The 26,304-nt window shown below is 42.0% G+C and overlaps 1 protein-coding gene across 2 annotated transcripts; it reads left to right on the forward strand.

The window, feature by feature from the left end:
* Positions 1-1,006: 1,006 nt before the first annotated feature.
* LOC111240461 (brain-enriched guanylate kinase-associated protein-like) lies at positions 1,007-25,104 on the forward strand. 2 transcript variants are annotated; one of them, XM_022770483.1, is made up of 7 exons: positions 1,044-1,064; positions 12,793-12,997; positions 15,621-15,782; positions 17,595-17,661; positions 19,282-19,389; positions 20,269-20,349; positions 23,391-25,104. In XM_022770483.1, exons 2-7 carry the CDS (start codon positions 12,900-12,902, stop codon positions 24,801-24,803), a joined length of 1,929 nt encoding a protein of 642 aa, XP_022626204.1. In that variant the 5' UTR covers positions 1,044-1,064; positions 12,793-12,899; the 3' UTR covers positions 24,804-25,104. The 2 variants fall into 2 exon arrangements, with proteins under 2 accessions (XP_022626205.1, XP_022626204.1); XM_022770484.1 differs by lacking the exon at positions 12,793-12,997 and having other exon boundaries at positions 1,007-1,064.
* The last annotated feature ends 1,200 nt before the right edge of the window (positions 25,105-26,304 follow it).

Raw genomic sequence — 26,304 nt, forward strand, 5'->3', positions numbered from 1 at the left:
CTTTGCTCCCTCTCTCCGATTCAGCACCTCGATAGGGATATTGAGTTGCTGCCAGTATCCCTCATGGGGGGGGCTTGCCATGTATCTGCAGTCTGGCTGCAATGGAGGTTTCCGCTCTCCCTCCACACTCCCTCCTTCTTCTTTCCTCTCCCCCCCCCCCCGTCTCACCCTCTCCTCTCACACTCTTGGTATGATATGATTGTTCTCTTCTCACCTCATGTAAGCGTAGATGTGGACAGCCGAGTGCAGTCTGATGAGCGTTGCATGGGCTTGCTCGCGAGCGGGAGTGGAGGGGGAGAGGAGGGAGAGGAGGGGGGAACGAGCGAATGAGGGAGCAGGGAAGAGAGAGGGGAGCAGAAACATAAACAAAAACAGAGGGAAACAGAGAGCGTGCCTGCTGAATATGTATGTTTCATTTCTTTTTGGGGATGTGTGTTGCGGCGATGCTCTACTTGGCAGCTCCCGGGCCAGTTTGATGAGTCCCCTCCACTAACACACTGTTGTTATTGTCCTTTAGGTGCCTGATGAAGAGATGAACAGCATAGACACTATCAGGTGAGCTTCCCTCTCTCTCTCTCTCTCTCTCTCTCTCTCTCTCTCTCACTCTGTCTCTCCATCTCTCTCCTTCTCTTCTTTCTGCACATATCTTTCAGCGCTCCATCATCACGCCCCCGCGTTCTCCCTGTCTTCTTCCTTTAAGCTCCTTCCCTCCCACTCTTCCTCTCCGTCTTTCTACTCTTGCACAGTCTCTCTCCCTCACTCCCTCTGTCTTCCCTCCTGGCTCAACTGCTGCTGCTGCTGCTGCTACTGCTGCTGCTGCTACTGCTGTTGCTGTTGGAGTGGCGTGGTGGTGTTGGAGGTGGCGGCGGTGGCGGCGGCGGTGGTGGTGGTGGTGGTGGTTGGGTGGTGTGCATGTGTTTGGGGTTTCTCTGAGCTTTAAGGGAGAGCTGGGTAAGCCAATCCAGATAGCATATAGAAGAGGGGTTTTCTCCGCTCCCCCGGCGAGGCTCAGGCAGCAGGATTTTATCTCTCGATCCCAGGATGAAGCTCTGCGTGAGCGGAAGGTACTGCTTCACTGTTGGCGTCTTTGATTTGGATTACAAAAGCTGGCTTGATTGTGGCTGTGCCTCTGTGTGTGAATGTGCGTGTATGTGCTCATCTGTATGTGATGTGGCTGCACTCACACTGTCAGTTCGTGCTCTCTGTGTATTGATGCAGTGCTGTTAGGAATGATCTGCTTTTCTGATAGTTTGTCAAAGGGTTTTTTTTTTTTTTTTTTTGGTTGTATGCAGGAAATCTCTTGGCTTGAAATTCACTGCAGTGTATGTGGCGTTACTGTAAAAGCTTTTTCTCTGAGGGATCAATCAAAAGGGATTCTTAATTAGTCTTGATTATATTATGGTTGTAAATATGTCCATCTATGACTCTTATACATATGCTTCTACATGGTTTGGGACCGTCACCTGTCGGAATGCACCTATAGCAATAATGAATTGCTCTGCATGATAGCGCTGTTTTACCAATATGAATAACTAAGCAAGAGCAGCTCTGATTAGTGATTTTTTTGTATGTAAATTAGTAAATGAAATGACAGTCTGAAATATTCACATAAAACCAAGGTAATAACTGAACGAATGCTTTCACATGCCTGCATAAACAGGTTTTAATGAGCTCATTACAAAATTGCAAGTGCTCACCCACTTTTCTGATTAAAGTTGCATTACACGGGAATTAAAGCAGCAAGGCAAACATGACGAGATGCAGGAGAGGGCTTTTTGCAGTTTCTCCCTGCTCTCGCTCTTCTTTTTTACCTCATTGTCCTACAGTAGACACGTTTTAATTAATACTACTTACTAATGAATCATTATTAATCTGGCACAGATGGAAATAGATCCCGAGCTTTCCCTTTTGTGTTCGATTACTGATGGTATTATTACGATTTCAGGCAGATTACAGTTTAAAAGCCATTTAACCAGCCGATGAGGGGTAATTAATCCGACGGGGTGTTTCTCCAATATGAGGCATCACTTGTCCTCACCTCTGTGTCACAGCTTTAATTGAATTATAGCAGCTCTGCCGAGATAAGAGGGGGTAGTCCTGCGCCTTTTCCCCCTCGCTCTGTGCTAAATAGGAAACAAGGTCACCTGTGGCCTCTGAAGAGCTGTGACGAGGTTAAACAGGAAGCTGGATCTACCTGAGAGTCTGACCTTACCTTCTACATCCCACCCACCCCCACCTCCACCCTACACCTCATCTTCAAGACGCCTTCCAGTCTAAATGATGAAATGTCCTGAAATCACTCCTCTCTCTCTCTCTCTCTCTCTCTCTCTCTCTCTCGCTCGCTCGCTCTCTCGTTTCTCACACACACACACACACACACACACACACACACACACACACACTCTCTTTCTCTCTCTCTCTCTTTCGCAAAGTCTGTCCCTCGTTTGGCCGGGCTCTTGCATTGTGGGCCCTGTGGCAGAGATAGATTTGTAAATTTTACATGTAAACTCATCAGAGCATCGGAGCTTCACTGCAGAGCAGAGCAGAGCAGACTTCGGTTGGACAATCACATTTAAAGTTTTTAAGAGTTTTTATTAAAGTAACTGTCAAATGTTGATCTTCCGTTTCTGCTCTTCGGTGTTTTGAGATTGACACCACTTGGGAAAAAAAAAAGAATAAAAAAAGAAAAAGAGAGCTGCTCATCTGGGATAATTGGCAGCCCAAAACTATTATTCTGCTGCTCTCTGAAACAGGGATGATGTAATGTCGTCCTTCAGTGACAAAACAAACCAACAAAAGTTTAACATAGTATTTTAGTTTTAACAGTGTTGACTGTAGAGGTTGAGGTGAAGCTGTTTTGTTTTTCCCCCAATTTGCATTTTGAGAATCATCAAACATGTTGCGATTGGATGTATTTTCAGAATAAGTGTTTTATAAAATATCAACAAAACTAAATTTTAGCACATACTGTATGTTTTTTCTTTTTCTTCTGTAATACCCAATTTAATTCATGAAGGAATTTCATGACAGTAAAGTATACATACACAGAAAAACAATGCCTAAGATGTGAACGTCAGGTGCTTAATGTCACTGGAGTTTACTTTAGAAAACAGTACATATTTTACAAAAGGTTCAAATTTCTGAAAGTGAAAAATTAAAGGAAAAAGCTACATTAAGTGTGTGTACGGTGCTGGGCCACTGTGCGCACACTCAGTGCTCACTGACATAAATCTCTGAAGCTCTACTGGAGGGATGAACAGCATTTGGTGTTTTAATGATGGAGGAGTCAAACACATCATTTCAAAATCTCCTAGGTTTTCAGTTGGGTTGAGATCTGGTGACTGTGAAGGCATCAACGTATGATTCACATCTTTTTCATTGTCATTAAACCACTCAGTGACCCTTTGCCCCGTTGTTTGAAGGCATCTGAGTTTGTCATGTTTCTCCATTCATTTATTCAGGTTTTTGCTTTGAAGGAATATTTTGGGAACTACACTTTCTTGTTGAGAGTTGGGTAAGACAGTCAAAACTGGTCTCATGTCTGTTAATTATGAAGCTGCAGCCAGGAGATGGGTAGCTTAGCTTTGCAATAACGACTGCAGATGGGAAAACAGCTAGTTTTACACAACAGTATTCTTTCTAGGTAGTATGACGTGATTTAGAGAAATGTAGCCTACATTTGTGTCTTTCTATTATCTGTTAGTGTTGTTATTGATTAAGACTCTCCAAGAATGAGTGAGAAGCAATAGCAAAGGAAAACTGACAGCAGCCATCTTAAGTTGTCCGATCACGTGAACGGCAACATGGCAATCTTTCCTGTCTCTATCAACCGTTACATATCATATGAACGCTGAATTACACAAGTTTTTTCTTTTTCCTTTTCTCCCAACTGCTATTTTTCTTATTAATAAGAAAAAATCATCTTTACTGTACACGGATGTGGAAATTTGTCTTTGGCTTCACAGGCTGGTTAAAACACATCAATGTAACTCACAAACAATAGATATTTTACTAAATTAGCACGACATCCAGATTACAACAGTAACAGACTTGATTCCAGTGTGAATGATGCTTACGTGTTCGACAAAGATATTGCATTTGGTAGAAAGGATTCTCTGTTGATAGACCATCAGAAATGTTAAACACTTCAGCCATTGTTTTGTCCCTGATGAATTAGGTGTTCACTGAATCACTTTTATTTTAGATGAAGTGGTGATAGAGAAGAGCAATAGCAGACGTATTTGAGCGAAAGTGGTGTGGGAGAGAGGCTGGTCTGAAGAGGCTAGAGGTTAGTTTTGATCTGCCTAAGTGGACAGAGTTGGTCTAACAGACTAATGCTCTCCTCTATCCTCTGTGGTTTGAACAGTCAGCCTCTCTCTCCCACTCTGTCTGTAGGTCTCCTGAAGCACTGACAGCTCCTCTGGGGGTCATTAAGTGTATCTTATCATCTCAACCCCATTATTCCTCCTCCCCTTTGCCCTCTTCAGCACAAGCGATCAGATTGTACAGGTCAGCTTTATTCCTCGTGATGATGAAGCAGTCGACCATGTAAATGCCTAAAAGGCTTCACTGCATAACTCAATTTTTTGGCAGTTTGACTCGAGTTGAATATTTACATATTAATCTACAGTACGTGTTGAGTCAATTATCGTCCTGGTATAAGGGCACATGACACTGCTTTAATGAAATTTAAAGCGAGACTATAACTTTTGCTGAACAGCAGCCACTGAGACAAGTCACAGTAATAATAATACTAAATGCTTAATTACTGTTTTAGCATATAGCTAAAATGCTAAACATGTTCAACAGTAGCACAAGTGGAGAAGGGTCTTTAAGTCAGCGAAGTGACTGTATCATGCTGTATAGTTTGTGTTATAGAGTAACATTCACTTCAGCTTTGTTAACATTAGCTAACATTAACCACAATAAGCTAAAGGTCATTCCAGACCAAATAAGGCTGTATCAACAAAACCCCTGAATGTATTGAACTGAGAGACGGTTATTTTTTTGCTTTTCGATTCAACCTTTTCCTTGTAAGAGCAAGAGCGTGTCTTTCAAAAGTTACATAGTTACATACTTTACAGTGTAAACCAGGATATTTTATATCAAACAGCAGCAGCAGGGATGTAAGGGGCAGATTACCGATCTTTTTTTTTTTTTTTTCCAAAATCGCTTTAAAGACTCTTTTGACATTTTGGCGTATATGCCTCTCACGCTACAGCCAGGTGATCGTTTGTGTAGCTTAGCATAAAGACTGATAGCTTTGTTCAGTTCAAAGGTAAAGTAGTTCACCTACCTGAACATCTAAGGCTCAACATGTTATCTTGTTTGTTCGTACAGTTGCAGTTTGGTTATGTGTCGTAAAACTGCAACTTCAAGTGTCTACACTTTGGAAACATCATTAAACAAAAGTCGTTTAATGAAACAGCTATTACTATAGTAATAGCTTTCCCGCCTAGAGTTAAATGAAAAGATATATAGACTCATTGTCAGTGTGCAAGAGAGTATGCATACACATAGTATAGCAGTTTTTCATTTACACTTCTCAAACAAACAAGATTTAACATTTTGACTGGCGATCGTTAGAGGTGCTGGTAGGTGGATTTGGTTACCTACAGACAGAGACAGGCATGTGTTGAATGGGAACATCGTCTCCTTTAAGTCTTTGCAGGAAGGTGAACAGTTTAAGTGTATTTCCCAAAATACTCAACTATTGCTTTAAACCTCCATTTAATCCAGACATAAACCTTTTAAATGTAAATGACAGTGACCTTCCTAATGAGCAGTATCAAACTGTAACGGAGATTTAAAGGAAATCAAACATGTAAATGAATGCCTCCTAACAGATTTCTGTTGCTTGTTTGCCTGTGATGATCCCAAGCTGGAGGTCACAGATTACATATTCTTTTTTTATATGCCACTACATTAATGGCAGTGTGCTGGAAAGCTGTTAGTGCTATATTGCCTTCTATATTCTCTAAGTATAGTCTCTTTATTTGTAAGCGCTCCATTCATGCATCCCTGCGTTGAGGCTTTTTAGGCTGCCTCTTGAGAGTCATGGGTGGACCAGTAAGTACAGCTGAGCCGCCTGCTATATGTGTATAAGAGCATACGGCAAATGCTTATGGAGTGCGCACACGCACATGCACACATGTACACACACACACTACCTTGCCAAATGTAGACTGCCAACCAAGTGTATGTCTTCTAGTCATTTTGAAAAACAAAAAAGAAATACAAAACTTTTAATTAAGGACTTCTTTCATAATATAACTTCAAAACTGCTTATGTAATTTTCTTTTAAAAATGTGCCACCCTGGCTGGTTTCTACCTAGCAAAGAGTGGACCTCGTACAAAGGCTTTCTTGATGCATATAAAAAATGGATCATTTAACTATATTATTCTTACCATTTTAACATGTTTCTTTGTCCAATATTCATATAGTGTTACACTCTTTTAGCACTATAATGTATGTAAACTAATATTGCTGATGTAGTGTTGTACCCTATCAGCATGAGATGAGATTGGCCAAAAGGCACAGCTCAAAAAACTATTAAAGTATGTTATCAAAACCTATCTATGGTGTATGCAGTGTATATTAGCCTTTGTTAATGCAGTAGGCTTAAAGAATACTGACTACTTCAGTACCACTGTTTTATTATAGATGAACTCAACTTCATATTTCAATAAAACCTGAGCTGCTCGTGGTGCTACCCATAACCCACTGCTTCCATCTGTCCGGAGGGTCGGGGACAGACAGAAGCAGTCGGTTGAGGGTCGGGGACACTGCAGCAGGATTGGTTTAAGAATAAAGGATCGAACCAACATCCTCAGAACTTCCTCTAACTTACCGAGTTATTTGGTCAGAGAATTTCTTAGAGTACTAAGGTTTTTCATCTGGGTGTTGGACTTGAATGTTCAGCAAAGATTGAACCCGTGACCTTAAGACTTCAGAGCAATCTTCCAACACCTTGAGCCATTTAGTCTGAGATTTCTGAGCTGTATTTCTTAGAACATTTGAGTCTTTGGGTGTTGGACTTTGAAAATTCATTGAACCTAATAAGGATCGAACCCACGTCCTCAAAACTTCCAAGCATTCCCATAACACCCTGAGCTAGATGAGTTAGACTTCAAAATTCACAGTGCAGTGCCTGGAGATTGAACCCAAGACTTCAAAACCTGGTGGTCCTCCAACACCATGAGCTTTTTGACCGGACACTCTTGAGCTTCATTTCTTGAAGCATTTCTCTTTGAAAACTGGAAAATTTAGTGAGCATCACAATGATCAAACCCTTGACATCAAAACTTCTCAGCAGTGTTTCTTAGATCTTTTGTGTCCTTCTTTTTGAAGGCTCACATCAGTCTTTTCGTCTTCACTTTGCCCGTTGGACTTCAGAATCCACTAAATGGAAAAGCAACAGGAAGTAACAGGACCACTCAGAAGTTTTGAGGTTGTGGGTTTGATCCTGAAGCAACATGTTGTACTTTGAAAACCCACATGCATAGGGATTCTCAAAGGCTATGAGAAAAAGAGTCCAAAGTGAGGATCGAAAAGTGCTCAGAGAGAAGCGCCCAGCATGGATTAGACTTTGTGGTGTGGCGGGTTTGTTCGTGATCGTGAGGCGCCAGTGGTGCAATGTCTGGTTCAGAGCCTACCCATTATTGGTACCTGGACTATCAAAATCAATCCTGCAGCCGAAGCTGAGGGAGTGGGCTTGGGCCCATCTTCCAGAGAGACAGAAACAGGAGACTGTTTAAGGAGACTGGTTCCTTCAGTGTGCAGTCTATTAAATAGCAGCCCTGTAGTCTGAAACCCTGCCTGGGGCTGCGAGCCATTCGCACTGTGGAGGAGCATGAAAAAATGACGTGTGAATGGGTCGTTAAAATCCTTGCTCCAGCCTCCAGAGGCAGTGCTGAGTATGAACTTTAACACTCAAACACCTGCAGGTCCCCTCTTGGCTAAAATGAAAATAAATTCAAAATGGAGCTTTAGACATAATTATAGAATGAGTTACAGTGTATAAACAACAGTGGACCACCAAAATGTCCCCTGTTGGCTCATCAGATCACTGTCAGTGAGTGTGTAACTGGGTGGTCCACTGTTGGATAGGTGGACTGACACACACATACACACACACACACACACACACACGGAAACACAGAGCAGTACACTGCAGGCTAGCAGATTTGCAGAGGTTGTTCCTTTGTTGTGTGTAATCACTACCTGCTCATTCAAGCTCCACTCGTAAATAATATGTGATGGTGGGCTGTGTGTGCTGTGCGTGTCCGTGTGTGAATATGTGTGTGTGTGTGTGTTTGTGTCTGTTTTATTTTTAATGAGCTGAACCATTTTTAAAACCGTCCCAACTCGTTTTTTGGTCATGGCTGAAAAATGGCAAAACACGGGCCTTATTTTTGTGCTCAAATGAGACAAATGCCACAACATTTAGTAAACTGTTTTATTTAGAAAATTACTGTTTAGCCAACAAGTTTGAGACAAGTTTGTGAATAAAGTAACAGAGTAATTAGCAGAAACTTCAAACTTTTGAGTCTTAAACTTAGTGAGAGGTTTCAGCGTAAGTGTTTGGATTCTGGGTCTGAGGTCTCAGTAGCTTTCCTAGGACAGCTCTCAGTAGGATTCACTGGCACCGTAACATGATTTTCTTGTCTGGAGGGTGATGCTGTTTTTTGTAGAACAGCATGTGCTTAGTGTGTGTGTGTGTGTGTGTGTGTGTGTGTGTGTGTGTGTGTGTGTGTGTGTGTCAGTGCTCTTTATGGCTCGAAGGCTTTTCTTGCCTCTCCCGGCCTCCAAACTTGTATTTACTGCATAATTTGTCAAAAAACGCTTTCAGAAAAAAAGTTTTAGTGACAATATTTTAAATTATTTTGTGTTTATGTTGGCATATGAAATACAAACACTTTGCAGTTACACCAATTTTTTTCTTGCAGTAGCAAACACAACTTTTGGGACATTTTTATTTTATTGTTTATTTGTATAGGGACAAGTACAGAGCCCGAACCAATGCCACATAACACACAAATTATAGCCTAGGCAAATTTGCAATGCCTCACCCAGGTCAAAAACAGTTCAAATTTATCTGTTGCTCCAAAATATCTGAAAATCTGTACAAAACCCAAACCCGCTGATGAATGTAGCTCATTGTGAGGCCTCTGTGTTGCCACGGTGAAGTTGAGGTTGTCAAACACATGCAGGCACACATTCCTGCTGACATATAACATGAACATTGTTAAGTTTACTGTTTAACTCATGCACAGAAAGCTTTGTAGAGTTTTATAATTGTATCTCATTAACTACTGTGCAGTGTTTTATCGTCTGACAAACCTTAAAGGGAGAGTTTTACAGTGTGGGGAATGGGCTTATTCGCCTTCTTTCCATGAGATAAATGGGGAGATCAATACCACTGTCCTGTCTGTGAGCTAAATGTGAAGCTACATCCATCAGCTTGTTAGCTTAGTTTAGCATAAAGACTGGAAATAGCTAGTCTGGCTCTGTCCCAATGGTAAAATGTCTGTAATGTAAAACAAGTTTTTGTGCCCGGCCAAGAAATAGTCCTGCTCATCACCCCTCATAAAATCATAATTTGTTTTAAATACACTTAAAATATATATAACATGTTAATGAGCTTTAGAGGTGCTGGTAGATGGATTTTGTAACTTGGTGGTATGGTGGCTTGATGTACCTTCATATTTAACAGACAGACATGAAATTTTCTCATCCAAGTCTTGAAAAGAAAGCAAATGAGCATATTTTAGTTTTTAACTTTTCCATGTATAAACCCCATGTACGTATATTCATTCCTCTGGGATTACATTTCGCCTTCTCACTGGTGCCTGCAGCAAAACACGGTGCCGTTTTCTACGTCTAAATGTCTGCTGTTGACTTGATCTGCTGTCAGTGTTGGACTCCACCTCTTATCTGAGTTGAATTTTTGGGTTTCAGTATAAGAAGATAGAACTGTGTATATTTTTGTGTTTGAATTTAGAGCTCAGCTAGCCTCCATCACCTTTTCTGCTCATCCTAAAATCCTCTCGGGATGGTTGTCGTGATTACACACTCCCCTGTACAGAGTGCCATCAGCAGCACATGAAATCCGTTCAGCGGGTCATTATCCCCTGCTGCTGCTAATGATGTTGGTAGTTGGTGTGTAACTACTTAGGTGTAGGCTCCCGAGTTAATCAATGCTGGACAGAGAAACAGACATAAACCCACACACACTCACAGAATAGTAGCCTAATTTGAGAGATTTTTTTTTTCTTCCCTATGAGGCGGTTGAGTCATACTGTACATGTCATCGGGCCGAGTGACTGCTGCAGGTTAGCTGCCTTGTTAATCTGAAGGCATACGGGGTAGAAAGAGCATCTTCTTCGCTTTTTATCTCTGCTGCTGCTGCTGCTGCTGCTGCTGCTGGATGAGTCAGCCACTCGGGTTCCCCCGCTCTAACGCGGTCTGGGCCTGTGATAAGGGCTTTTCCTGAGAGCCAATCTATCTGCAAGGTAGATGCGATCAGGGAGGCAGAAAGGGAGAAGCAGATAGACAGAAGAGGCAGGGGAAAGGAGAGGAACGAGAAAGAGAAATGAAGATTGTCAGTAGGGACTTCACACCCACTCTCTTTGCTTTTCCTCTCTAATTTGGCGACGGCTTCTCCCTCTTTCCTGTCTTTGGCTAAATTGCAACTACGCTGGCAAGCAATCTCTGCTTTTCCCCTCTTCCCCATTCCCCAACTTTAATGTCCTCCCCCTCCTCTACCACCTCCCCCTTCCTCTCCTTTTCAATGCTCTGAGTTCCTCTCAAATGTCAGTGTGGCACGAGTGGGTGGCAGGCAGCGCCATCTGAACGAGCCCCGTCTATGGTTTTGCTGCAGTGTGAGGATTGGCTAAAGGAAGAAGAGTGAGTGAATGAGCGAGGGAGTGCATGTGGTTGGCGGCTTGACAGCGGACACCTGACGTGTTCTGAGATCGGCCGCTAACAGCTGTCCTTATTTTGACTTTTACGGTAGATAGTGTTGATTTATTACATTCAAGGGAGAAGGGGATTGAATGGGCAGAGCTGATGCCGCAGCAAAAACACACACGTATACACAAAAAGACACAGACATGCAGGTACGCACTCTGGCGAAAGCACATGGACATAAAGACACACACAAGTACGCACCTACATGTGTAAACACACTTTTTTTTTTTTTTTTTTACATGTCCACAAACCAAAAAGCCTCATACACACACACACAATACACATCCTCACACCCATCAAATCTTGCGCACACACATACATACACACATATCCAAAGCCGGTGTGCTATGACTCAGAGGGAAGCAGCTGGAGTGAAGGCTCCAGTGGCGGTGGTGAGCTGTCACCATCTGGAGGAGTGCATGTCTCTCTGCCTCCACAGCCAGCAGAATAAATCACCTCCCAACAACTGGGTGTCAGTGGATCAACATGTTTCTCTATGTCGTCTGTTTTCTGTGTACTTTTTACACATGTATGCACATGTGTATGTACTGTATCTATGGCTGGAACGTCCCGAACGTGAAGCTGTCCTCGGCTGCTGCAGTCACATCCTCAGTCTGTTGTTTTCTTTCTGAGTGGACATGTCCGGTGCTCGGATCAGAGATGCTTTGATCAGGCTTTGACGCCCCGTCTCATCTAATAACCTGGACCATTTGTCTGTGGGCTGACGGCTGCACCTGTCCTGCAGACGCCATCGAGATGCAGGGTACTGGGGGGCTGGGGGGTGGGGGGGGAGTGAAGACCTTAGCTCTGCAAACAGGGTTAAGTCTGATACATTTATTTTCTTTTAAAGGCCCTAAAAGCAGATATTCCCAATCTTTAATGGGAGTTCTACATGGAATGAACATTTTCTGCTACATTTGGAACAGTTTTAGTTTTCTCTGTTCTCTTTTCACTGGTTTGAAGTGGCACCAGTTAGAAATGTTGCAATATTTAAATCAGTGTGTGATGACAGTTGTGTGGTTGTTTGTTTTTGTTGCTAGACCACTGTCAAAATCTGATCAAACCACACCTACACGGTTGTGTAGATGCAGATTAGCTGAGTCTTGGAGTGTTTGACTATTTATCTTTGATTGTTCCTTATTTAGTCATGAATATTTAATATTATAGCGAAATACTTCTGATTTGAAAGCAAGTTTTCGGGGGCTTTGATACCTAATAGTTTCCCGAAATGTTGAATACATGAAGTGGGAAACCTAGATTTAAGGAATAAGTGTGGAATAAGTTGAAAGGATGTAAGATATAGAATATAATGTATATTGTCTCTCTCCCAATGGATTTGTCTTCATGTGATTGTTGAGCTCTGCTGCATAACGGAAAGAAACTCTTGCTCTTTAAGTCTGAAGGACTGGGACCAAAGCTTGACATTTACCACTGATGACTTACGCACTTTCATTTTCACTTCCACTGTATCTTTGCAGGAAAAAGCACAGTGGGACATAATGAGGAAGAAAGTGCATTATAAAAAACAGTCAAATTAGCCCAAAAACTACATCAGCAATTGTTCTAAGTGTTTAATTGTACATTTTCACCTTTTGAGAGCTGCTAACCTTGAAAATGGAGTGGAGTTTAATGCCGTTTCAGCTTTTCTTTTCCTGCCAAGGACAAAGCTGTGGGGAATTTTGCCATTAAAGGGACTGTCATTGCAAAAATATTGGCAGCATCAGTCCAGGATTTTTAATATCGACTTTGTCCTTCACACTGGATCCCTGGTTGAACCGTAGTTACTAATTGCCAACTTGTCTGTTTGCTTTGTTTGGCAGGGTCAACACAGGTAGAACACTCAGTAACTCTGCAGGCCAGACTTAGCTGGTCTCCTTTGGGAAACTAACACACATGCCGGCTCCCTGTGGTCAACCCCTATAAACACATGAGAGGGAAGGAACACAGACAAACCATGAAAAAGATATACATTGGCAAAACCGCCTTAAAAGTCCCCCGAAATGGCGGCAAACATCCAAAAAAGAGGTAAGAGTGAATCTCTCAGACGCCATCTTTCCATCCGTCCTCGTTTTTATCTGTTTGTCCGTTCACCCGCCCACGAGGTGTCTCCTCTCGCCGTCCAGTGGTGCTAAAGCAGCCTCATCCCGCCTCTCTCCGAACCCAGGAGTCATGCTGCCTCGTCATCTCATCTCACCGGAATGAAAGCACTCATTACGTCTGACTCAGCTCCTGCTCACAGAGGAGGTCACTAATGGGGATTTTTCATCCCTGGAGCTACTTCACGTAAACTCATCCTCTATCAAACAACAAACACCTGTATTCCCCTGCTAATGCCTGCCAATCAAAGAGAAGCAGGAGGTGAGGAGGTGGGGGCTTCTGGGTAATGCAGCACTAAAATGCCATCCAGTCAGTTGAGGCATTCATTGAATCACCCTGTAGGCAGGTATTTCTTACTCACTTGGAGATGCTGCAGTTCTCTCTGTAAACTGTGGTAAACAACTGTCCAGTGTGAAATTATAATTTCTGATTTCACTGGTACCAGGAAAAGCACTTTTTCAAACATGTCAAATATCCATCCATCCATCCATTATCTATACGGCTTATCCTTGTAGGGTCGCATGGGGGGGCTGGAGCCAATCCCAGCTGACATTGGGCGAGGGCGGGATACACCTCAGACAGGTCGCCAATCTATCACAGGGCTGACATATAGAGACAAACAACCACGCACACATCATTGTTCAAATATGACTTATAATTATCTCATTTTGAAAGGAAACCTCTTGTAGTTGCACAAATGCTGAATGTTTCCTCTCATTAGCAAAGGTGGAAGTACCTTACACCAAGTCCTCAAAAAAAAAGTTGCATCAGTAGCTTTTAACAATTGAACACTGATGCAGTTGCAGTGAACATCTACACAATCAACAAAGAGACTATGAATCGCTGAACTGCCCTGATCAAAGCCATTTGAATCAGCGAAGTGATTCTTAATTTCAACCGAATGTTGTCATACTGCCACAAAACCTCTTAGAGGAGGAGGAGGGTGGTGCCTCTAAAGCCTCTGTAATTTAAGACAAATCTTGTGGGTCACTGCCCGTCTCCTAACAAAAGTCAATTTTTAGTTTCTGTAAACAATGAAGGCCATCTTTCACAAACTTTAACCAAGTAAAATTAGTTGCCCAAACTTAATCATACATTCTATTCCGAGTCATTTTCAGAAAACAATCTTCTTGCGGGAGGGACTTGTTGCCAAAACTGGTGTTTTCGTCTCTGCCCGTATCAACCAGTGAGATTTTTTCCTCTGGAGCAGCTCTGTTTCTGAGAAAAGAATCTTTCTGCGGCACATATTTGCTGCATTTCCATGTGAATCAATTAACATTAGTATTTGTTATTCATCACACACCTGAAGGTGTTACTAGACAGCACCTACATAACTTACAGACCTACAGAGAAAACAAAAGAAAAGCAATATATGTTACTGTATCTCTCAAACACATTACATACCATCGGGTATCGTGTGTGTTTGGCATATCAGAAATACCGTATTTGTTTTATTTGTGTGACTGTCTGAAATGAATAATCCAGCTAAAGACAAAAAGTTTGACTAAAATGGCCAGACTCTGAAGAAACAGCTAGGCTCATAATCTGTAGTCTAACCAACCATAGTGCTGTATAAAGTGTGGACTGACCCCATATTAATGAGATGGAAACTGGATGATACCTCCACTTAGGGACCTGAAAAACACACTGAAACCAACCAGCCCGTTTTTTTTTTTCTCTCTCTCTTTCTCAGCCCCCACCATCTGCATCTATAATCGTGTTAAAAGAGAGAAAAAGAGACTAAAAGAGGAAGTGAAAAGAGCAACGTGACCACATCTCCATCCACTCTCTGCTATCTGTTATCCGGCTGCAGATAGAGTCATTACCCTCCTTCCTCCATCTGTCCGTCAATACAGGGTCCATTAAGCCCAGCCGTGCACACTCGGATCCATCACGGCAACAGACATTTCCTCTTTTCCCACTCACACTTGCCCTTTTATTAGATTGAAGCCCAGGTAACGCACGTACTCTAAAAATAGTCATCATTGTGCTGTCTCACTGAATTACATGTGGGGGGTATCGCTGTTCGGTAAATCCGAGCCTTCACAGTCTATTCGTATGATGTATTAGAGTTCATTGGCTCATATTTCATCACAGATTACGCCATCCATTTTTTTTCTGCGGGTCCAATCTCACTGATGATTGGGTTTCTGTGATGTGCTGCAGAGCTTTAATACTGGAGAAAAAAAGATCTGATGCTCAAAGATCTAATGACTCAAAAAGCTCTGTATCCTTGCCTGGATCCTTAATTAGACATCTCTGTTTTGGCCTCATGTTTTCTACATACAAAGCACTTTTACACACAATGTTATCACCCTCTCATGACGTTCTCATCACCGCTGCATGGCCATTCAGGGGTGCATTAAAAAGATATGTAGACCCTGATAAGTTCATTTAGATAAGGATGTGCCCAGGTTATGAAGTTGTTTCCCCCACTACGTGCCCTGAACACAATCATCTCCTGTGTGTGTGTGTGTGTGTGTGTGTGTGTGTGTTGTGTTGTGTGTGTGTGTGTGTGTGTGTGTGTGTTTGTGTTCACGTGTGTGTGCAGCTCATTGCTGGAGCAGAAGGAGGACTTACGGAAGAGGCTTTCCTACACGACTCACAAGCTGGAGCTGCTGCAGAGCGAGTTCGACTCCACGCGGCAGTACCTGGAGACGGAGCTGCGCCGAGCGCAGGAGGAGCTGGACAAGTTTACTGATAAACTGCGCAGGTTGGCCTACATACTGAACAACACTGATGATCAGTGGAGGAAGAAGTCCTTAGATCCTTCACTTATATAAATATACCAAAACCACAAAGTAAAAATACTCACTCTTCAGAGAAGTTGTCCCTGTGACTGACATCATATGAAAATGGTATTATTAGATTGTTAATATTGATACATCAGAGCTAGTTTTAACTACTTTATACCTCGAACCACTGGTAGTTTAATTCAGACCTGGGGGGTCAAGCTCCTTCCAAATGATTGATGATTAATGGGGTTTAGAGAGGACAAATCTGTACTCGTGTTTTGGACTTTTCTCCCATCTTTGCTTTACCTCCTTGAGCCTTGAACATTTATTTAAATGAAAGAACCTGAGAAAGTTCAGAGAAGCTGGTGGAGCTGCTAACAACTGATAGACATCTGAAAGGTGACAAAGGGGGTCCAAACTGGACTGGACTGCCTTTTTGTAGGGTCCCAAAAGGCAAGGTTTTTTATTTAAACTCTTAATCTGAAATGTAAAAAAACTAACTCTAGCTGACAAATAAATGTAGTGGAGTTAAAGTATTTCCACCAATGCTCAGGATATACAGTGTTATATTAGTTAAAGGTGAGAGGTTTAAGAAATTGCGTTGTTTGAAGATTTAGGCCAGTGAACAGCAGCTTTAAAACTGAGGAATGATGAAATTTACGGTGGAGGATTTAGGAGGAGACAGTGTGTAATTCAATTCTTTTTGCTAATGAGGACCGGCTGACTTTTTTACATGGTGTGAGATTTACTACTTCTCATAAAGTGCAAGGCATAGTGATAAACTGCATCAAGTTGTTTTAAAGTATATTGGGTAATGTGTCATTACAGGATATCAAGCACAGACAAACTGGTTTTCCTGCCATCTAAAGAGCGACATGTAATACAAACAAACCAAGAGACACATTTTGTCTCTGATAACCTCATAATTAGTTCTACATTATGACATTATGTCCAGGAAATGTCCTTGTAAATGATCAGAAAATCAAGGATAAGACATTAAAAATCAACACATTTTGCATTAAAATTAGTGTTATAAGTCTGTGTTGACAAAACAAAAATAAACTTGTGCAGATTCTGTATAAGTATGCAAACTTTCACAATAAAAGGCAAGACGTGGAGAGAAGTCAGAACCAAGAGTCTAGCATGCTAACATTTTCTAATTAGCATTAAAAAGAAAGTGCAGCTGAGGCTGATGGGAATGTGATTTAGTTTTACAGGTGTTTGATCATAAATCAAAGTATTGGACAAATTGAAATTTTGACCTGATGACTCTATAGTAAAAATGACAAAACAAAAATTACAATCCTTTCAATCCTCTGGGGTCTATGAGTATGTTTACCTAGTTCAACCATTCAACAGTTGTTAAGACGTTTCTCTCAAAACTACAAACCGGACTCTATTTGATGGCGCTATAAGAAAAGTCAGGGGATCATCAGAGTCATTAGGATACACTGTCTGGGAACAATGGATATCTGTACAAAATTTCATGGAGGTCCCTGTCAGAGAGAGTGAGTGATTCCTATTATATGAAAATGTTGCCCAAAACTTTGCCCTGTGCAGAATGTCTCTGCCTCCTGTTTCACAAATAATAGAAAAAACATTTACTAAATCATCAGCACCAGTAGAGTGAGGTCAGCGAGGTGTGAAAAATTACTCTCACAAGTGCTATAAGGTGCACGACCTCTCCAAACAGTTTGTTTTCAGTTTGGAGAGGTCTCCGGCTGCTACAGTACAATATGTATGTGTCTGTACAAACTGCTATCTGCAAGTGAGTTTATTGTGTTGTTTAGAATACAGAGCAGCTACTCGGCACTGCAGAGGATCAACCAAGATCTGGAGGAGAAGATCCACAGAAATGTAAGTGTTTAAGCACCTGTGCGTGTGTGTGTGTGTGTGTGTGTGTGTGTGTGTGTGTGTGTGTGTGTGTGTGTGTGTGTGTGTGTGAGTGTATCCAGTCATATGAATGTATGTTAAGTACCTGTAGACACAGAAGAAAGAGAAGCATGCAAGCAAGTCATTGGGTTTAGAGATGGTGTGGAACACTTGGAGAGCCAATTTGAATATGAATGCCCTGCTGTTGGTACCACTGACGTTAATTATGGCTTATTACAATTGGCTGTCCTCCTTCCAGTGGCAGAGTGATAGCAAACCCATTGTTCCTCAGTGCACCGCACCTCACTTCATTTGTCAGACATTGCTTTCGCCGGTGGAAAGATACAATTAACTAGCCTGCCTGAGAACACTGCATGACCATCAGGTGTCTTTGCTGTTGAATACACTCCTGAAAACGCTCAAGGAAAGGGTTTGTTACAGCACAAGATAATAATCACAACGATCATGATTACAATGTGAGATACCAGGTACGGATAATAAGGAGCTGAAGGTCACCCGGCTATTTTCGAGAATAAAAATTGTAATTTTTAAAATAAAGGTCAACAGCTTTATATTTATTTTATTTATTTTTTTCTTGTGAAGTGTCCTCATCAGCCGTTATTGATTCATCTCACGTAGTATTCCCTCCTCAAGGGTGAGAGAGGTGCTGAGTAAGTCTCTCTGTAATCGTAAAGCTTGTTTACTCCAGAGGTGCCACAAACCCGTCTGACCCCTTGGCCTCGCTCAACTATAGAGAATGTAATTACAAGACAGATAAACACAGTGATATACTTTGAGTACTACGGTTTTCCAAGGAATGAAAGTTGGAAGAGGAAAACAAAAACAAAACTTCTGCACACCTAAACCACAAGAAAAAATGTTTACATCTGCCATATATGGCGCAGACTGTTACACGTGTTTTTTCTTCAGGCTCTGTGTTTCAGCACATTCAAAGTGTGACTGTCCAAATACTTACGGTCTGGACTGTATTCCCTTAATTGAAGCGCCACACAGAATGCAAAGCTGTCCCTTCAACAACAGCAAACAAGTACTCAGTGAATACAAGCCAGTCGTTTCTGCCTTCATCAGCCAACAAAAAAGAGAAAATTTACCTCTGTGGAGTGCTCAGTTTACTGACGTCATGCTTTCTTGGTTACCCATAGTAACCAAAAAAATTCTGCTACAGCATCTCTTGCCACCTCTTACACACTAACAGTGCGTGTGGCTGCATAGTGTATCCTTAGTGTATTCATTCTGTGTTTATATTTAGAGGCAGGATCTTATGCACCCTGCTTCAGACTGAGGTCACATTTTCATGGTAGAAAAAAAATAAATAGTGGATTGCTCTTTCAAGCTCTCATATCGATGTGGTTTGCACATAGAGAAACCTTTATTTTGTATGACTGAATTCAGTTTTTATTGTGTAATGTTCAGGATTCCTAGCACAAAAATGCTGATGTTTGGTACAAACCTAAACTACGAACATCTTGTCTGACTCTGAAGAAGAAAACAGTACAGTGTACAGCCTTAACTGAAGCAGAATTTAAAGGTGCTATTTGCAAGTTTTGCTATTGCTATATACAACTCCTCTCTTGTCATCGTCAGTCCCAGCACCACGACGATGAGAAACGAGCTTTGAGCAGAGAGATCATCGTTCTCAACAACCACCTGATGGAGGCCAAGCTCACCATCGAGAAGCTGCGAGAGGACAATGTAAGTAAGAGCACAGTAAAAATCACACAGCTCAGACTGGTGTTTCCTCTCGCCTTTAACACTCTTAGTTTATGAAACCAAACAATACATATTAGCTTGGTCTTGGTTACTGTCCCTTGCAGTGGATTGCTGCTCTGTAACAAATACTGTACGATCTGCTGAAATTCTCATTAGAATTAGATTTTTTTCAAGTCACTTTTCTTAATAATGACAAACTGAACAGGTTTTGGTTGTTTTCTCTTGGTGGCAACAATATGTTGCCCTACCTTTCTATTATAGTACTAGACCATAATAATTTCTGGATGGTAGCGTTCTCCAGTCACTCTTGGCTGTGGGTGAGAAGCTGGCCACAGTTTCTCTTTGAATAATTTTAACCCACACAACAAGACAGCATTCATCCAACTTCACTTTCTTAGAGTTCACAGTGTAGTCTTGACTTTACTGCTGCTCTGTTACTGTTACACTCAAAACTGTCCCCCGTAAAACAAAGGCAGGAAGGAACTAAAATGACTCTTAGGCAAGAGGACATAAATAAGCAACTTTAATGTTACACATTTAAATATATGAATAATAATAAAGTTTAATTCTGCAAAAGTCTAAAATAATATAATAATAATAATATAACAACATAATAAACAATAAGCACACAGCAATAAATAACAACCTAAGAAGCAACATATATGGTAAACTCAAGTCATTAAAATACCCAAAAAATGTAACTTGTACCATAACTGAGGTTACAGAGAGAGGTTTGAGTTTTGGTGGGTAGAAGTAAAGTGATATCTACTCAGCAGAGACCAGAAAACTAGTCAGCAACAGCATTTTCCAGCATTTATCCATGTTATCTCTTCTAATTTTGGTCATGCTGTGCCTCCATAGGATCTGTACAGAAAGGACTGTAACCTGGCTGCTCAGCTTCTCCAGTGCAACAAGTCTCTTTACAGAGCCCAGCTCTCTGAGGTGAGCCTTAAACTGACTTTTACATGTCTTTTAGTCTTATTTTTAACTCAAATCTTTTTTTTTTTTTTTTTCAGTTGAATCCACTGCACCTCGCTTTTTCTAACTCAGTTGTTTTGCCAGTTTCAGTCTAATCCATAGCAGCTTAAGCAGAATGCATTTCAATTCTTACCTCACAAAGCTCACATCCAACCAAGGCTGCGACCCATTAGAGCTTCAGGTTTTTTCCACTGACATTTAAAGTGAACCCAGAAAATTACATACAAAAGAAAAAACAATAATTTTTCAATACAGTGGAAGGCAGGTAAGAGGGGAAATATTTGGTAAAAAAAAAAAAAAGCTGTGATTTGTGGGGAAGAGGAGATGTGAGTGAGGTGTTTCATGAGCAGCAGTAAGCTGAATTTTCAACTCGTGACATGAGATGGGCAAAAAAAAAAAAATTGCCGCCTCGACTATAACTGAAGGTCATCTTACCCTTTGCGAAGCAGCAGAGATAAGAGACGAGACTTGGTGGAGCGATGACTACTGTGGGACACTGCAGGAAGGGCAGAGACTGAGGAATCAAAGCTGGGGGTTTTTTTGGGCTAAATAACCCTCACCTGTGAGAAGAGAAAGAGGCAAGGTTTCAGAGAGTTGGTAATATTATACAGCTTAACAAAGTTACAGTTAAGACAGATAATCAACTACATTATAAATATGATAATGCTTTGAGGGCCATAAATTATGGATGAAAAATCTTTGCTATTTTTTATTTGCTAAATTTTAATTTATACTTTATCACTTCTCATCGCCTCATTACTTTACACTGAAAATAAAAAGTGAAATTGTTTCTGCTTATTGATATTTACCCATAGACTGTGTATAGCATTTACCCTTACTACTGAGATCATTACTACCATTAAATAAAGTGTTTTTTTAACCAATTCAATACTGACTTTTTTAAGATTAAAGGCCAGATAAGATTTAAAATCTTTTTCTGTTCTTCATTAAATATCTCCGTCTAGCCAAGCAAACATACTAATCAGCCAAAGTAGAAATCCTGTTATCGTGTGTCAAACAACAGAAATATCATACTTAGAAATTAAATATTGCCTGCATAAACTGCCTTGTGCTTACGGCATTGAACTGGAATCACATGCAGTCTTGGATATGAAAAGTAACTCTTGTGTTTGCACCCATCTGTGAGACAGGAGTCTAAAGTAAACCAGGGCTCTTAAGTCTTTCTCCTCCTGTCACTCATTATGCGGCGCATAAGTCAGAGTGTAATTATACTGCACTGAGTTCGGTGATCATGTAATTGTTTGAGAATGATTAAGCACGGAGCAGCACAGAAACCACTCCATGGCAAATTGTGCACAAAAGTGAGAGGCAGTGAGCTGTTCAAGGGACTACAGTATGAGACAAAAATGTAAATACAGAATGCACCGCAGCGTCATCATGCTAGAAATGCATGTGAGTATTGATAAGTGCTTTAACACCAGGCCGGCTTGGCGCCACTTTCCACTGCATCAGCCCTGGGAGCTTGTGCCTCGCCCATGTGACACAAGTAGATTTTAAAGCTGGCAAATGTCAAGAGGTTAAAGAATTACCCCCCCCCCCCCCCCATATCCATATAGCTGAATGGAAATATCAATGCAAACTGCATTTGGTTATATAAGACACATAAAATACCCCCCCCCCACACACACACACACACCCCACCCCACAAACACACACACACATATACTGCACACCCTGGCTATACGCAGTATAGGATCTGTTATGGAGTGAAAAACTGTTCTGTGGGCTCACTGCCAAACATAATGGGGGTCAGAGGCTATACATGCGCTCACTGTATGTCTGCTGGTCCTGTGGGTGGAAGCTAATCGAAAGCATATTGATGAATGGTGCTGCAGCATTTTGAGAAGTGCAGTGGCTCTTCAGCGCCTACGGAAGTGCTTTAGTCGTTTGTTTTGCTGCAAAACAAGCACAGAGAGGGCATAAAATGATTGGGCTCGGATTTCTGAATGCCACATAAAAGCTAATTGTGATCTTGTTCAAAACAAGCCCAAATGAAAAATGTGTGGACAGTAATTAAGTGGCATTTAGTTTGGTCCAAGTTGTAATAAAACTGTTATGATAAAATGTATTTTCATGTTCTCTGTGGTGTTTGTCTTTTTCTCCATCTACAAAGTTATAATTAGCTTGCCTCTCATTGCCAATTAGGAACAACTGACTAGATTCCTGTTGATGATGTGCTGCAGTTGGCTTAATGCTTGTTGCTATGGAGAGGCGCAGATAGTGGATATAAGCTTTTTATTGAGAAATGCTCAGAATAGAACAATGTCTTTCTTTTCCAAGGAAGGCGCCTCACTTCGCCTTCATTTTCACATTTATTTTCCTCTGTTGTTGATGCTCTTGTCACTGAAAACGACACTTTGATGTTTTTACTAAACACGCACAGGTGTATGTTGCAGTGACACACTCAGAAATCACCTACTGTACAGTGACATACTGACACACATACTGCAGTGCACAGGGACAACAGAAACTGCAAGTGCTTAAAAAAGTCACACATCAATACATTAAATTAAGAAGGTATAATGTAGAGAGGTAGATATCTTGCATTTGAGTATATATGCAGTACAGAGTTCTCATGTTAAGGCCTGTTTATGCTGTGTGATTTTTTTGGTTTGCCTAACACCAACAGAGTTGATAATCATGAGAGAAACGTGGTAAAATAATTGCTTGTCAATCTAAAAAGGTGGTTGTAGATCACAATGTGAATCAACACCACCACCGGTGGCTGATTTGTAGCTTTGGTGACTCAAGACAGCGACATATTACTGACACTGTCAGAAATCACAGTGTCACTGCTGCTCTGACCCACAACTACAAACCAACCCATCAGAGTACCAGATAAAACCATTGCTCAGTGTGACATTTTGTACTACTATTTGTACTGAATAGAATAAGGTGCTTGGAATTTTCTATCGAGATTTTAGATCATTTCTACAGCAACACTTAAAATTTTCCCGCCCTTCTCTTTTCTCTGATGCTTCTAGCTGCCTGCTGATTTTCAGGAGCGACTGACCATGCACATGGAGGAGCCTCCTCTCTGTCACACCTACCCCGACACTGTCCCAGCCTCTCTCATTGCCAAAGTGCTCGAGAAGCCAGACGAAGCCTGCAGCAGCAGCCAGGCCTCCCGCTCCCCAAGCCCCCAAACCCAGGACCATGCTTTTATTTTGGAGAGCTTGGGCCCAGGAGAGCGCCTTGGGCTCCGTGCAGCCTACAAATCCGACCTGTACAGCAGTGACACGGCCCTGTACTGCCCTGATGACCGGCACCGTGAGCGGAGACCCAGCATGGACCTCCACGGTCAGAGGAAGCTGCTGTATGGGCCCCAAAACTCCACCGACAGCACTCCAGAGGAGGGGTCAGTCGGGTTGAGAGCCGGCTTCTCACAGGAGCACTTCGCTAAATTCCCCGCCACTCTGGGTGCAGGCTCCAGCTCCTACTCCAGCTTCAGCGGTGGGGGATCTGAGGACAAAGGCAACGGCCCGCCCAGCAGTGTAGCTTCCTCCCCTCGCCATCATTCCCTCTACATGGACTGGAGAGACGCAGGTGACTATGAGAGAAAGAGCGATTCATCCTGGGAGAGGGACAGTCCAAGAGGCTTTGCCAACGCTCATCCCTTCCAGCAGACGGAGCTGAGCCACCATCAGAACGGCAGCTCACCTGTCTACAGCCGCACCATGTCCTCCTGTTTCAGTGAACCCTATGAGCCACTCCCTCCCTCTTCATCCCCAAGTGTTGCCTATGGAGACAGTCGACGAGGTAGCACATTAGCCCCAGAGGAGGAGGAGCTGATTGGTCGATGGAGACAACTTAGTGTGGAGGATTTAAGTGCCCACACCTACCGCAGCCCAGGCCGGGCCTCACCTTACAGCTTCTCAGAGCAGCACTTCTCTGTGCGGCCTGCTAAAATTCGACTCGGGCCGCTCTACAGCAGCTTCCAGGAGGGGGCTGACTATTATCATCACGGAGTGGGTGTCATGGACCCAGTGTGGGTTGCCGCCAGCCCCAGCCCCGAATGCAGCCCAGGGCTGCGACAGGCACACAGCCAAGCCCACATCTACCGAGCTGAGGACAGTCAGGAGTCGGAGCACAGCCTCTACCACTCAGGGAGCTCCAAAGACAGGGAGGGCAACGTGGCAGCTGGTGGCCAGAGCACGGATTATGTAGACCCCAGCCCCAACAGCTCCACCGAGTCTCTCAACCAGAGGTCCTTGGAGATGGCCGCAGAGCTGCAGCACTATCAAGTAGAGATGCACAGCTTGCCTGCACAGGTGAGCCAGTCGCCACCACCGGCCCCACCCCCTCCTCCTCCGTACAACCAAAAATTTGGCTCCCTGGGACTTTCCAGGAAGGACAGTCTGACCAAGGCCCAGCTCTATGGAACACTTCTGAACTGAAGGACTTTCCAATCAGGTTCATTCTTTGATAGGATTTTAGATGCAAAGCCCTGATGTGTCCAGCTACACCTTCTGTTAGAACAACCATTTTGATAGAAAATGGTTTGAATAGAAGCCAGGAGCCAAATGATTCAGTACCATGAACATGTAACTATTGCTGATTATCTAAAAGCTTCAGTTGTATGGCAGTGGATGGCAACAGTTTACACTACAATTGTCCAGAGCAAATCAGTGATGTTAAGAGTTGGATGTGGGGCAACAGGAGAGGTGGAGCTCAAGCAGCCCTTAAATTTGTAAGAATGTGTATGTATTTAAATTACAAATGTATAAATATATACTTGTAACTACAAATTGAGTGATATATTTTGTATGTGGCTGTTAGCAAGAAATAATGTACATCCAAAACAATCACACAAAATGATCTTGATAAACCTGGAACTTGTACATAAATTAAGAACTGCCAATCCTATATTTGAGAACTCAGAAAGGTATATTAAGTGAGAAGTAAACTGCATATAGATTAGTTTCAGTCATCATTTTTAATCGGCTGAAACAGTGTTGGCCTTGTGAGGATTTAGATGTGAATGTTAAACATAAGGGGATCTTAAAAATGATTATTAATCACTCAAATGAACAACAGGAAACATATATTTTGTTTTTCTTCTGTTGATTGAATTTGACAGTATTGATGGGTGTGTTATATTGTTATTGATGGAGCGTTTTGAGATCTGTCTTAGCAGTCAGTATTACTTTGTTTTTGCTCTTCTATATCCCACGGAGAGGTTTTCCTGCACCCATTCTACCTCAGATTTGGATGCCCACACCCCATTAAGCCACTGTAACCTTGTTTCTTTGACTACGATGCATGTTTATATATTTTGGTTGTTTTGTTCGCCTAATAAAGCACAAATTACACATATAGGCTCCCAGCCTTCCTTTCATATTCACATGCAGAGGTTTGGGGAAATTTAAATATGACCGCATCAACCAGACATCTTGTTTTAATGTCGCTCTACTTTGAAGTAAAGTCGCATATAATCAGTTGTTGTTTTTAAGATAATTACATGTCTGCCGATCCACAGTGTTAAGTCGAGTGACTGAACCCTTCATCATTCAAACTCACATCGCTGCAGCCATGTGGTGTGTGCCTGCTGAGTCACCGTGAGGCCCTGCTTTATCACTGTTGTGGATTTAAAAATAGGTTAGTAGAGAGGGATTTTTGCCAAGATCAGCAAACGCAAAACAGGAAGAGAGTCATCATCAAGAAAATACTACGGTATGAGGAAATGAATCCTGTGACTCTGTGACTATTTGTGATATCGGACACACTAGATAACAGTTAATATTCAGCATGCATTCGTCTTTGATATGCTGCTACTAAATATACAGCAGCTGGACAAAATGACAAGAATACCTGACATTATAAAGCAGCTCAAAAAGATCTGTCTGATAAATAGCACCTTTGTGAAGCTTATAATGTTCTTTTAGGCCACTATACTGC

This window comes from Seriola dumerili, unplaced genomic scaffold (assembly GCF_002260705.1).
Source record: "Seriola dumerili isolate Sdu_G_001 unplaced genomic scaffold, Sdu_1.0 BDQW01000025.1, whole genome shotgun sequence".
Taxonomy (NCBI): domain Eukaryota; kingdom Metazoa; phylum Chordata; class Actinopteri; order Carangiformes; family Carangidae; genus Seriola; species Seriola dumerili.